Here is a 15,651-nt window from a genome sequence, read left to right as displayed (position 1 = left end):
TTACGCAAAGTATTCAACATGTCATTTATTTTTATTACCTAAATATTATTGAAATTTGAATGTCACTATTTGTTTTATAAAAAAAAAAAAAACTGTTCTTCCTCATTAGGCTTAAAGTTTAACCCTAAAACGTTGAAAGGTCAATATTTATTCACTGGTTCTCTTAACTATATCAAGAATCGAGTGAGCTTACTATAATTTACTAATATGTCGAATTTCATTAAATTCTGAACGGTAAACTAACCGAGGGTACTATCTTCAAAGTCAATTATTCTTGATCTAAGTGAAATTCAGTTGATTCAAGAGTTTTTGTCTTAACTCAAGCCAATGAAATAGATAATTAAATTATCTATCGAAGAGCGAAGCGCTTTTTTGGAAAATTTTCATTTATTTATGTATAAAATGGTTTTTAAGATTCCATTTATTGTACAAGTATGATAGAGATACTTCCGTTTGTCGAATAGAGAGCAAGAGAGAAAAAAGTGTCAACCTTTCTTAATTAAATTTTTTTTAGTCTATCAATACTTATTTTTCGACAGCATAATTTATAACTAAAACAATTGAAATTTGAATCAATGAATAACTTGAAGGAAGTGAACTTTGGATGTTTAATTTTGTTTCCATGTTATGTGAAATTGAAATATGTGGTAGGGTGGATTGTCAGTCGCGTATTGCTGAGGATAAGACACAAGAAATAGCAAGTTATTACGAGAGCATTAACATAAGTTTTCATCCTTGTATATGTTAAGCACCTCTCGAGAGTAGCGGAGAGGAGAACGAAATCGTTCAAAATTGTATACATTTCCAAGTTAAATTCACCCTCACATTGTTATTATTAATTTTTTTCAGCTACTTGATCGTTCGTTAATATTTTATTAACTCGCTCACAAAGAGTTATACTTGCTCGAGTTAAATGTATATATACTTAATGTCTAAAACTACAGACTACAGAATCCAGTGTATGGAGTATGGAGTTGAGGGTGTACGGTGTAGAGAAATATGCCCGGAGAATGAGGAAAAATAAAGACAGAATGAAGAGTGTCGTGAAAATTTTATAACACGTACGAGCTTTTTATGTTACTTAAAAAAAGAAGAAGGAAAAACAAAAAAATTGAAACAGAACAATTGACTTTCGCAGTCACTTTAGTCAGGAAATTCAGAACTGTTTTTGTTCTATTTTTGATAAATTTGCTCCTGGTATCATTTTGCTTTGAAATATTTACCAGTTATGCTGACACAATTTATTTTTAACTCATCGAAATATTTATTTTTTCCTGCTGGAAAACTATTTATAAAACTATTTATAAAACTATACAGATCTTGCAATCTATTAGTCATTATGAATTTTTATCCATGAAATAAAATTACATGAATTTTTGTAGTTAATCAATAATCAAAACTAAAAAAAAACGGGACAAAATTCATCATTTTTTTGTCATTCAAATTAATACAGATCAGTGGAATGTGATCTAAATAATGCAAAATTTATTAATATTTTTTATTCAAAGCTAGTTTTTGGATTCGCTACTAGATGGCTACGTCCTCTCACTTGGGAAGAAATCTTAGCAGAGTCTATATAAAGACCAAACTTTTTTCTATCGGCTAAGTATTTATGGAAGAACTATTTTTCATAAATATTGATATTAAAAATAGTTAAAATTGATCTTAAATTTAATTAGTTTGATATTAGGCTATTTAAATATATATTCAATATATCTTAGCTTAAAAAGTATTGCCATGGCAATAAAAATATGATATTTAATAGAAATATTGAAAAGTAAGCAATGCGGTTTTTAAAAGGACAATTACAACTATTAGAATTTTTGGTGAATTGAAAAACTGAAAAACTGAAAACTCATAAAAATATGATATTCCACAAAAATTTTCAAATTTTATTTGATTATGGTTCTTCAAAATAACTAGAAATTTGAATAGCGTACTACGCATCCGCCTTAATTTTAACCAGTGATTAATCATGTAATTAGTCAGTGATTAACCATGGACCGACTTTTGTGAGTTTCGACGGATGACTAACTTCAAGAATTTCATGTCTATTTATTTTAACCATTAAGGAATAAATTAGAGAATTTTTAGTTATCAATTCTCTAAAAATTGATAAAAATATTCTAAATTTTCGGAGAGTTCAATATTTCCTGATTTTTTTTAAATATTTGAAAGTATTAAGATAATAATTTGGTATAAAAACACTAGAAATCAATGAATGATATCTCTATAAAGTAGAATTAGTTCGTCCTTTTCATTATAAGTTAGTTTCTGGGTTCGCCGCTAGGTGGCTACACTCTCCCGCTTGTTGAAAAATCTTACCAGAGTATATAAGGACCAAAGTTTTTTCTACCAATACAATACATTACTAAAAATTGGATGTGAAATCAGCTTTGGTCCTCATTACCAAAATTTGGCGCCCAAAAGTATATTTAACGAAATCTAAGAAGCTTTTATCACATAAAAACGGTGAATTTTTTTTTTTTTTTAATCAAGTGTCATTAAGTATAATTTATGATGCAAAATTAATGAATTTTATAACTTTTAATTAATTTTTTTCTCTCAATTAAAATAACTTTTTACGCTTGAACCACAGAAGCTAAACTTAAAATTGGTTGACAATGAATTTTAGCACAACAATTAATTGTCGAACTATCAATAGACAGAGCGTAAATGAAAATAGAGGGTGTAATTTAAATAGTTTCCAGTATAGCACCGTCTGCCGTAACCAAGAGTTAATAACCTGCACAAGCAACTGCCAGCAGACGTTGCAAAGTTCACCGGTTGTCTCGATAATATCCCGGTTAATATCGCGTAAATAGTAACGTGCACCGTATACCTGCGTAATTAATATACCAATGAGTTAATTAACTAACTCGCGCCTTTAAGGTTCAAATTACTCCATAAAGTTGTATCCATTAATTTACAGCCCCTCCTATATCTATTATTATTATCATCATTATGATTACTATTATTATGACCAAGACGTACCGGCTGTAGATAATTCAGCTCTAATGACTCTGAATTATTATTCAGTTCTATGATTTGTTATTATAGTGTGTTGGAATTATTATGAAAACAAATCACAGTAAAATTATTAATGTCTTACCATTCGTCTCGTGGATCCGGTAGAGATCGATGGACTGATATCAGGTCGCTCACGTACTGATTAAATGCATTATTCATCCATCCATCATCCACGAGTTTCTTTACCTCGGCAGTGAGGTTCGTTGGAAGAACAACTGGGCGACCCATTTCACCTGGATCTTGCTCTTTGGGGGCAGCCAGCACTCCCGCGCCTTTAACAAATATTAATATTCATTATTTGTGTAATTAATCATACATATAGGTGGGTGATTCTTTTTTCCCGATAAAAGTATGATAGTTACGAAGATTTTTAGTACTTATTTTATTTATGGTTTTATGAATTTATTAGAGGGTGTAAAAGACTTTATCGGTTGATGGATAGGTTTAATTATTATTTTAATTTTCTTCTAAATCTGGGTTTCTGAGTTATTTTTTATTTCAGTCGGAGTATTAATAAAATAATTTTTTTAAATAATCATAATAATTACGAGCAACCTGCAGTAACGATGTGACTACCGTGATTTACGGATTGTGAATAAGAAAACTTTGGCTTAAAGATTTTTTGATATTTCTAATCACACTTTATATAATTTGGGTACTTTTTCAATAAATTTTAAAAATAATAGTGCACGGAAAAAAAAAATATAGCTCTCAGAGCAATATTGTAATGCTATAGTAGCTATCCCCACTCAACCAACTGTTAGAGAGTTACTAGAGCCATCTAGTAGATCGCTCTAGCAGGAATACAGTAGTTGGCTAAAATAGCTAAACCGGTGCGCTGAGAGAGCCATACGGGATTGCTGTGAGGGGTAAATGCCTCGTTGAACCCTCAGATTCTGCGCGTAGTCTTGTTTGTTGACATATTTTATAATCTCCAAAATTAATATAATTATTTACTAGCAACCTGTAATTCACATGCGACTGTCGAGAGTTATGGATTATGATTAAAAAAAACTTTGGCTTATTAATTTTTTGTTCTTTCCAATAGAGATATTAATAGTTTGGGTAGTTCTTAAATAAAGTTGAAAATAATTAGTACAATGGCAGGATCAAATCCGAATAATTTAATGAAAAATGTGGTGGAGCAAATTTATAGATCCAGCAAATTATTTAAAACTCCTCCAAAAAATTTCTTAAAAAATTAACCATCACCAAAAAATATATAAAACTTTGAAAATTCTTAAATTCTTGTGACAATTTTTTTTTAATGGTCCATGAAAAATAAATAAGTATTATCAAAAACTTATTAATTTAAAACTCGGAGAGCTCAAAACTACACGAAAATTAGATTTTTGAGATCGAAGATCTCAAAAACATAATCAGTGCAATTTCGAGCGCTTAATTACAAAAGTAGCGGGAAGTTGCAGGGATGGCCGTCAGAGTCAACCGTTTTCCTAATTTTTTTAATACTACAATAATTTAATGTATATAAAATTCTACAAGAATCATTATTTTGAACTTTTTCTTAATTCCTCGGTTTCTCGCGTCTTGATATTTGTAAATCAATCCAAACATGTGGGTATTAATTTCAAAAAAAATTTTATGTTTTATAAACTTGTGCGATCCACAATTTATTGTTATTATTTTCAATTAATTAATTATAAAATAAGATAAATTACCTTGCTCAGGACCAGATGGTTGATTAATCTCAACTCTGTTAACGGGTGGAGCGGTCTCTTGTTTAACAACAGGAACTAAATCATTTGCGATTTGCGGTGCAGCAACTCCCGATGGCGCTAAGCCTTGGACATCCGGCGCCGTTCTGTCTTCGGTGTAAAGTAGAAAACAAATAGTCAGCCAAACAGTAGTACCCAGTACCGCCGCTTTAAGCCATAATGACCGTCGCCGTGGAAATGCCGCCATTATTATTATTATTATTATTGCGTTATTTCTTAATTTCTTATTTCTTTTATCACTTTTAAAGAAATTTTCCTCCTTTTTATATCGAGCAAAATTACGTCTTCTCTTTCCCTTCTTCTTTCTCAATGTTGATATTTTTATTTTTACCTGTATAATTTCGCCGGCGTCGGCAATTTTTCTACTAATTCCCAAGTAAAGCCGGACGCTCGGCGTTACCTCAGCAACATTTTGTCCCAGTTATTTTATTCTTTTCCGTCACTCAAAACGTCTTAACCTTTTCTTTATCGTGACAACTCCCAATTTTTATTTATTTTTTTTTTTTCACCACTTCTGTGAAATTGTCTGCTGCCGGTTGCTTATTTTTATATAATTTAATATCTACTTAAATTAATATGATAAATTTTTTATTGCAATCACGCATTTTACTTTACAAAAGATATGTCGAAGTATCACCAAAAAATTGATTCACCCTCTTTATTTATTTTTTTTTAACTTTTCAATTCGACAAAACTTTATGGCACCTTTTACTTATAATACGACAGATTTATGTCCCGGAGAGTAATAAAAGAGCGCGAAATAAATTTATTTCTAAAGAAGTGCTGGTTAATGCGATATGTCGAAATTGATATGGAAAAGTTTTTATTTATCGAGTAAAAGGTGATAATTTACTATTCTACGTGTTCGTTTTTAGTTAACTTCTCTTGAGCATGATCTGTAACAAAAAACATTTAACCAATTAAAAACAAAATTTATTAATTATTTTTTTTAAATCAAACTTTTTATTTTTACCACTTTAGTAATGGTTGTATAAATCATTTTCAAAATCTATGAATGTATAGGAAACTTTCTATAGATATAGTCACTCATCACGATATCTCTGGAACTATGAGACCTATAGACTTGACATTTGGCAGGAATATTCCTTTCACCGAGTAGAGGTCAGCTAAGAACGGATTTTACAAAATTCCAGCCACAAAGGGATTTGCGGGGGCGTTAACAATGAAAAATTCCCGTTTTCAAACTATAGCTCCTATCGACTCCAATTTTGGTAGGAATCTTTTGTAAGAGATGTAGAAATAATCTATAAAAGAATTTTACGATATTCTACCCCAAAGAGGATTGCGGGGGCGTTAATAATGAAAAATTCCCGTTTTTAAACTATAGCTCCTATCGACTCCAATTTTGGTAGGAATCTTCTGTAAGAGATGTAGAAAAAGTCCATGGGAAAATTTTACGATTGCTCATCTCACAGGGGTTTCCGAAGGTGGGTGTTAACATTAAAAAATTTTAATTTCCAAGCTATAGCTCCTATAGACTCCAAATTATAATTTCAAATTTTTTCTTCGTGTCAATTATTATTCATTTTTGAAAAAAAAGCCACGCAAATATTATAATGATTGCACATTGAAAGTTGCAATTAATATTAGCTGGAATAATTACATGGATAAAAGGTATATGCTAATTCGATGAAATTTGGAATTTGTGAAAGCCAAAACAATACTCTAATCAACTTTCAAGTTTAGATTTAAAAATATAATTCTATAAAATGCCCAGCGAACCGGGCGGGTAACAGCTAGTTTTCTATATATCGTAAACGAGGCAATTGAACGCATTAACACAGAAAACTTTTCTTGTAGGAAATTAAATTTCCTTCCAAATTGCTTCTTACAGTTTTCCTCTTACTTTGATCAATTTCCCAGAAAATACAAAAAAAAAATCATGTTGATGTTTGCATAGTTTTCCCATTTTCTCAATATTTGTAAAATTTATTTTTGAAATACTCTATATCTCTCAAACGAGGAACTTTATCGCTTTGACACAAAGAACTTTTTTTTGTAGGTAATTAAATTTCCTTCCGACAGTTTTTCTGTAACTTCAATCATTTCCGTAAAAATTGCAAAAAAAAAAAAAATTAACTTTTCTTTAAGAACAAAACTCTAAAAAATTTTATACATTAAAATTTTTTTGTACCTAATGTTTTTCCTTCATAAATCCTTTTAGAACATTATCACCAATCCCTTGAATATTCAGCATACATAAAAACACACAATTAAAAAAAAATTCCTACAGTAATTTCACTAACGATACTTATTATAAAAACCTCAAATTACTAAGCACAGAAAAAAGTCCGATTAATTATTTTTCTCTAGTATTTATTTATAATTTAAAAATAATAAAAGCTTATACTTTTATCAGAGGTCACGAATTGTAATTTAACAAACACGTGGTTGGAAGAATGCGAATATACTTAACTCCCATTAATGTTTCGCATATGGTTACTGTACTCATGCAATTCGTACATATTCTATATATGTATATAAATTTAACGAGTAGTGTACTTGAAAATATGATAGCTGTTTTATGCAGAACAACATAACAGCAAGTAGCAAAATATGGATATGCATATGTATAAGTATGAATGTGGTTTGTACAAAATTTCATGTACATACATATGAATATATATATATATATATATATATATATATATATATATATATATATATATATATATATATATATATATATGCTTTTTCCCAGCACGATTAAAGTCCTCTACTTCTACTTAACTTCACTTTACTTCTATTCCTCTATTCCTAGTTGCACACACTCTCACATATATGAATCGTACATTTGTACTCCATATGTGCTTTTTACAGTTTCGTGTCTTGTTTTCCTCAAAATACAACACTCGGGTTTAATTGCATACGCAGCATAGCATTAATACGCAGCATGATGGTACGAAACCGACTAATGTTTTAAGAATAATGCGTGAGTTTGTAATTATTCACTTGCGTGCTTAGCTAATTGTAAATACCTTAAATACTTGATGAAAAATTAAATCCCGGATTTGAGTTTTTAACTATTAGTGAGAGAAATTTGTTCCGTTTATTTTGCTCGTTTTTCAATTTTTAATTGCTTGTTTACTCACGGAGAGTAAACAAAAGTTTTAAGTAGGACGGGGTACTTATACTTGTTCGGAGAAAATACTGTATTTTTCTTTTAACTTTGTCGGATTTATTTAAATATCAAGTCCCGAGGGAAACTGACATTATTTATCGGAGGAATAAAACTTTGTTCATGAGACGAATTTTTTTTTATTTTTGAAGAAAAATTCGAAGTTTTTTTTTTTAATTTAATTGATAAATATAAGTTACTCTAAAGGGGAAAAATGTTAAGTAGATTCAATAAGATTTTTTAGGAGTTAGTTCTTGGTTTCGCCGCTAGATGGCGTACGGCTCTCGCTTCCAGAAAATTTTTACAAAAGTATATATTTGGGCAGCACGAAAAAAAACGACTATTTTTTTTTCTTCGAGTTTGATATGGAAAGATGTCAGTTTATAATGTCTCAAGAGCCCTCGACGAAAAACAGCTCAATAAAAAATTGTTTTAGAGCTCACTCAAAATTTTTTAAACTTTTAAAGTAGAGTAGTTAAATTGTTCTCTCGTAACTTGTTAATATTAATAATCAACGGACTTTAAGTTTTGTTTCTATTAAGCTGACACACTAAAAAATATAAATGATTCACCTAAGACATAATTAAAAGTCTGACAAGACAGTAATTACTATTAATACTACTGTATTTTTTATTTTAAAATATTTATCCGGCATCTGAAGAAAGTTTTAAAAGCCTTTAGCTACACGGAAAGAACAAGATGAACCAGGATATCATCTCAGATAATACTGAGTGAAAAAAAAGATTTCAGACAGTAGCTAGTATAATCCAAATTAGAATGAGTATAATCCAGATATCACTAAGTATAATCGGGGATGATATTCAGTGTCATCTTGTTCTTTTATAAATTAAATTTTCGACTTTTAAATTTCACAATTTACGTCATTTTTAACCTTCAAAATAATAGACAGAAAATAAAAAATATGAGAACCAAAAAAATTTCATTTTTGACATAAATTTTTAAAAATATTGTGCGACCCTTACAAATATTTTTACCATACTCAAAGAAAACTTATAGATATTGATTTCTTTTTATTTAAAGTAAATTGAATTCAACTCTATCAATAAATATGAAGTTTTTCGATTAAAAAAAAAAAAAGCAAGTTTGGAGTATGGATTACTTTTTTTGTAATTTACGTGAAAAAATGTGTCTAAATTCTCCATGAATGATCTATATCAACAAACAAATCCCGTTGATTTTAACACAATATTTATAACTGGGCAAACAGCCATAAATGAAATTTCTGCGCTCAAATAAACATTAATTGACTAAAATAAATCTTGCAGTCTAACATAGATGATGTGCTTTGACGAATGGATTTCACTATTGAGTTTGAGCTGAATAGGACACGCTTGTGCAGTTCACGTGTATTAATCGTCCTCTTCTGCAGTTTTATCCCGCGAAAGGCGTACAGCAATAGCTATACCAATGGGCAAGAGAGGATAGGTGTGGAAATGTATATCTAGAATATTATCGATAGCATCGCGAGCTATATCAAAACCGTGCTCGTCATGAAACCTGAACACGTATCCCTTCATCGACTATATACTGTATCCTATATACTATATCGAATAACCTATCTCTCGTTCGTTCATTCGTTCATTCGTGTCTACTCGATTTCCCCGGCGAGAAATGAAACTGTGCCAAAATTCCTCCATTTCGTTTTATATTTTTCCAATGATATACTTTTTTCACGGATTAAAGTATTTAAATTCTCTTTTTATTTAGTTTTCAAAATATTGCCAGTTTTATCTCTATCTGCTGTCAGGTGATCGCTTTTTTTAGATTTTTTTGTTTGAATGAAATACTCGTATTTATTTTAGGAATTTTATTATATAAAACGTCCGGGTGTAAAATAATTCAACACGTATCGCTGATTTTTATTGTAATTTTCTGTATAAACTTAGTTCTAGGTTTTGCCGCTAGATGGCTTATACTTCTCGCTAGTAGAAAAATTTTGCTAAAGTATATAAGAACCAAACTTTTTCTATTATTACAACAGAGATTAATTTAGGTTTTTTGATAAAATTCTTTCTAAAAATATATAATATAACAAATTGATCGAACAAATTTAAAATCTATTGTAATAAATAACAATTATAATCAACACAAGTTAAATTCATAAAGACAAAAATTGGAAAAAATATCATTCATACTTATATGCAATTCAAATTATACGGGATATTTTTTTGGATTATATCCAGTGTAATCTTGCGCGGTATAACCAAAAAAATTACTGGGTAAAATCGGAGATTACATTGAGTATAATCCAAAAATCATTTAACATAATCTGGATTATATTTGCTATTATCTAAATTTTTTTTCATCACAAATATGACAGAGTATGACAAGGGAGGATTCCAGTGTCATTTTGTTCTTTCCATGTGGTGGAACGTTAGTTCTTAATTTTTTTGCTAGGAAATTACACCCTCTCGATAGCATAAAAATGTTACCAGCGTATATATAAGGTCCAAATAGTTTTTTTATATGAAAGTGATTTTAATTATCATTTAAAGGAAAATAATGCCAGTAAATTATGAGAATCGAGATAATCCACAAACATCAGTCTAACAAATAAAAAAGACAAGACAAATCCTTGAATGTTAGCTCCTTTTTCCTCCTTGAGATGATTGAGTCTTTTGTATCCGTGAAAATATATTCTTATGAAAATGTTGTCGTGGTACAGAAGCGGTAGCCTAGGGCACTGGCGTGAAACCATCCGTAGCTAAACGTTGAGGAAGTAAAAAGGTGTCGCGTCTATGTCTACGAAAGTCGAGTCAAGTTTAGTGTATTGTAGTCTCGCAATAATATTCTCTTTTATTTTATTTCTTCTCGACTTGTTCTTCATTTAAATTAAGCAAAAACACTGTGAGAGAAAATATAGAAGATAAAACAAAATGATAATGAGAATTTTTTATATTTATCCGAGAGATGAAAAGCGGACAAATGCTTCTGTTGACAGCTATAAAAATTATTCCACTTACAGAGTGAAGCGAGCTGGATAAAAAAAAAAAAAAAAACAACAGACCTGAGAAAATAAGAAAAAAAGGGAAAAAATAAAAAAATACGATGAAAATGTGGAAAAGGAAATAGTTAAAAAATTCAAAAGTCGAGATATGAAACGAGAAAATTAATCATATATATAGATTTATATATATATGTTGTTTTAGCAACATACGCCACTTCCAATTATCTTTCCAATCTTTCTGGCGAACCGCCACATTCAGTGGATCATGCAGATTCAAATCCTCTGTGCTTCTACTGCACAATCCTCAACTACGTTTATCCGCCTCCTGGGGGTCGTTCTCCACTTTCGCTGTCTCTTTCGCACCTACTCTTACTCTCGACTAGCTCCCAAATAAAGTAAAAGCCAATCCCTTTATTTTCGAGCTACCTGGATGGGATCGACGAATTTTATCCGCGTGACGCATTCTGACAATAACAAAAGAGTTTAAATATTCCATTCGGTCGCTCGGGTATTTATGCGCTTACGGTTCTAGAATTTTTAACAAACGAATATATTAAAAATTACTATCCGTGAAAATTTTTTACTTTACATTGAAAAAATTTGAAGAATTTTTCAAGGTATTATTTAAATTTGAGAAAAAATTTGTGAATCACTGTGCATATAAATTATGCAAAAAGTTGTGGCGAATTTCGGACGGAGCTTTTAATATATGATACATCCCAAATTGTTTATCTATAACTTATGGAAAATCAAAATGAAAATTTAATGATTAATTGATTAATTTTTAGATTCAATGTTTATTTATTCGATCAAATTTTATTTAATATCGAAAAAAATTTTAACGCTAGATAATTTTTAACCTTATTTTAAATATCAGGCTGAAATTAAGCGACCAAACTAACTTTCTATAGAAGTATTTATATTTTTGAATAACATGTCCTAAGAATAAACTAAATACATATGTTTACTAATCTATAACTGTATTAATAAATTAAGAGCTTATTTTATGAATGTCTAAACGAAGAAAACTTTTAAACCAATAGACATTCAATTGATCTCATAAAATGCAAAGTTTCTCCGTTAATCCTTTAATCTTATAATATTTTTTTAATATTTTGATAATTGAGAGAGTAATAACTTTTTATTAAAAATCGTTTCTCTAATCATTTTTTTTAAGTAAATGAAACGTATTAATTGTACTGTTGATTGATTAATATGATATTGTTAAAGCTAAATACGATTTTGATGACTATTATAGAGATGTCAATACAAAAAACAAAAATTATTTTTAGTTTTGAAAATCAACTTATTGGAAGGCATTTCAATAATACTGGCAGCATTTATCATTGCAAATAAAATGATATAAACGTTTACAAAAGTTCTTGAGAACATGATTGAGAGTCAAATGGATAAAAAGTCGAAAATTGTTTTACGAAAAAACACAAATATCAAGTCACGTCTAGCAAAGTAAATGATTGACAATATTTATCATGGTTAAAAAAAATTTAAAACACCCCTGAGATTCAAAATGTACAATTTCACGGTAAGTTAGTTTTTGTTTTCGCCGCTAGGTGGCTACGCTTTCTCACTTGCAGAAAAATTTCGTTAGAGTATATTAAAGGATCAAATATTTTTTACTTTTTAAACTAAAAGAAAAATTCAGCCTCTTTTACATTTAATTTTGAAGAATAAAAAAACTTTTTTTTTTTTTTTAATAGAACAAAGTTGGAAAATTAATACGCGAATCGTGAAAAGCATAAGCTTTAGAGCCCGCTGGAAAGTTTCCAGAAAAGCGACTTATATATCGCCAATTGCGAAATCACTAGCAAAAGTCCCTTCTCCTCTTCCCGGGAAAGTGATGAGGGTTGTGACGGACGTTCAAGCTAGATGAGCGACGCAGAGAGTCTGATGTACAAGTCCCGTTTTGAGGAAATTAACTTTTCAATGGGAAAACCTACATCTGGATGCCATGGGCTGTCACTTACTTGGAGCTCATGCAAATCAAGTAGATACCAACCGGGGTATCGAATGAATACGTTAGTGCTCTATACAATGAATTTCAATTTAACTAACGTTAACTTTGCATTATTAAAATTACTTTAACTTTTATATATTCATATCATTAAAACAAACAAATTTTATAAGTTCATCATTATCATTATAATTATTATCGTCAAAATTTGCTATAATAATTCAATAAAAATTATTACACTCGAGTACCGACAAGTGAATGAAATGAAAATGCAATTCAATTAAAATCGAGTGGTTGAGAAAACAAATTGCGAAGACAATTCCGGTATTTATTTAACAACTGAGCAAACTTTAATGAAATTAAAGTGATCTCAAAGCGGGAATTAGGTACCGACTTTGAATTATTTTTAAGCCCGCTTTTTCTCTTTTTCTGTTTTTTCTTCCAATACTTTCAGTAACAGTTTGCGTTAACTCTTAGCCCAAGGAATTATTTTATTTTCATTACTGTTTTTCCCGCAGTGGTTTCAAGAGAATTAGGTATAAATTTCGTTAAAGGGCTTTAAGATTTTGTGGGACGCCGATAAAAGGATTCGAAGACTCTTGAACCCGGAAAAGGTATAGCAAGACGAGAACTAAAGAGATTTTAAGAAATCTAAAGACATTCTGAGTTACGTATTCTGACGTTCTATTCAATGCTTTTATAGTCGTAGACTCCTTCATTGAATTCTGATCCATTATTACCTTATTATCTTTCTTCACATTAGTTACTTTGCCCATTTTTTAGCAAACGTCTCTAGATTATTTTATTAAGTGTTATTAAATTCATTTATTTAAAAACAGTTTGTTTATTTATGAGATATAATAAAAGATACTTTTCATGAATAGTAAAGAAATATTTTTGATAATTAATTATTTTTTTCTAGGTTTTGTTCACTTTTAAATTTATTTTCCCTAATAACAGGCTAAACTTTCTTAATTTTTTAGAGATGTAAGCAGCCAACGAAAAAATTATAAGACATCGCCATCTGTTTGAAGCATCTAGAAACTAATTTTTGGTCCCAAATAAAGAAATTTATGAATTATTAGATTTATTTGTTTGGAAACAATTTTTTGTGTATTCAATATAGCTAAATTTTTTTTAATCACTAACAAAATTTTTCTAAAAATAAATTAAAGAATATTTATTAACAATCACCAAAAATTTCATAATTAAAAATCATTAATTGACAAAAAATAAAGCTCATGAAACAGTAACAAATAGTTTCATTAGTGCATCTAAAAAGCTACAAATCAATGGGACTTTAAGCTACTAGAAGATTGACGCAACGAGAAAAAAGGGTGTACTGACGCACGATTTTATATTGCATGCCTTAAGCGCGATATGCTCTATTCTCGCGTAAAAATGAAAAAAATAGGTTCCTTCAGAGTTTTATTTAAATAAATAATAATATAGTGGTTAAAGTCGGTCCGCCTTCATACCACAATAAAAAAAAAACATCAATGGTAATTTTTCACAATTTAGATGAAAAAATAAATTTTCCTGAAATAATCCTATAAAATTCATGTAACACTCTTTTTGTAATCACCATAACTTTCGAATAACAAAACTAATTCTTTCAAATTTTATTTCAATATGTCTGTAAATAGATTGTGATAAACTGTTAAAAAAAATCACAACTCTATTATTATTCATTTGATTATGAAATAATCAAATGTGTACTGGCGAAACTAAAAAATTTACATCTTAGGCTGCTATATAGATAAAAAATATATAAACAGAGTTAGTGATAACCTGCGTTTTCTATCGGAGCATGCTAGATGGCGTTAGCAAAGGTTTCCATTCTATCGGCGGGAATTTGAAAAATTTACAAATTACACGAGCGCTCAAGGCATGCACATTTGGATTTTTCAAGCTTTTTGCAAAACAATACTACGCAGTAAGAAGTTTAGCGTCAATGTGTCAAATGTATTTTGTGTTAAAAATATTCAACATTATTATGCTTAAATTTAACACTGTTTTTTTGTTAATTCTCTTTAATCAACTCAAAAAAGTATTACATATTAAACACCATTAATTTTGACTCGAAATACATTTAACGCAATGACGCTGAATTTTTCACGAGTGTTTAAAAAAAAGAATTTTCCCTGAAAAAATGTTGCTAACTATTTTTAAGTTCAGTAAGACTAATTACCTGTAAATATTTTTATAGTTATTTATGAGGTTTTTTTTTTTTATGACTCTAGTTTCAATCAACGAAATTTGCAGAGTAACTTTTAACAACTGTAGAACAAAAAAAGTTATTGAAAAACAGATTGAATTTCAGATAGTCGAGTAAAGGCACGATTTTAATTGCAGTGTGGTGTGAGTTTTAGTGTGGAAAATTCATATGGAAATAAGGAAACAACACGAGACTTGATGATATACGATGATGATGAAATTGTATTGTGAAGAGGTTAGTTGCAAATGGTGTGGTATTGCGTAAGTGTGAGTGTGAGTATGAGTATGATATGAATTTATGCCAAGCTGCTTTAGGGAGAAATAGACGAACGTGATAGACCAACATTTGTTAGTGACTACGGTGGTTCATTTTCTGACGCGCCTCCACGGTAATTGTGTTCTCACGAATCGCTACTCCTCTTCATGCTTATTACACTTTTATGTGATTTAACGCTCAATATTTTTCGCATCATTTTCATTCCGTAATTTAAAAAATTGTCTAAAACTAAAAACATAATCTTCGAGATTTTAATTATTTTGTTTTGAAGTAAGTTAAATATATTATTTTGTATTTTTTGCGTTTTAGGGC

At 29.6% G+C, this 15,651-nt stretch overlaps 1 protein-coding gene across 4 annotated transcripts in view; it reads right to left on the bottom strand.

Annotated features, from left to right (window-relative positions):
* The window catches only part of Pgant9 (polypeptide N-acetylgalactosaminyltransferase 9), a 220,130-nt gene that overhangs the window by 46,513 nt on the left and 157,966 nt on the right, over window positions 1-15,651 (bottom strand). For all 4 annotated transcript variants that reach the window (XM_074252637.1, XM_074252634.1, XM_074252633.1 and 1 more), the window contains 2 exons: window positions 4,710-5,662; window positions 3,113-3,302 (listed from right to left, as the gene is read on the bottom strand). In XM_074252637.1, the coding sequence (XP_074108738.1) occupies window positions 3,113-3,302; window positions 4,710-4,953 (434 nt within the window). In that variant the 5' untranslated portion in view covers window positions 4,954-5,662. The remainder of the gene's footprint in view (window positions 1-3,112; window positions 3,303-4,709; window positions 5,663-15,651) is intronic.

Source organism: Cotesia typhae, unplaced genomic scaffold, assembly GCF_013202065.1.
Source record: "Cotesia typhae breed Kobodo isofemale line unplaced genomic scaffold, CoteBio_Ctyphae scaffold_121, whole genome shotgun sequence".
In the NCBI taxonomy this organism is placed as follows: domain Eukaryota; kingdom Metazoa; phylum Arthropoda; class Insecta; order Hymenoptera; family Braconidae; genus Cotesia; species Cotesia typhae.
The sequence above is the reverse complement of the archived record's forward strand: the minus strand, read 5'-3'. Positions and strand labels throughout refer to the sequence as shown.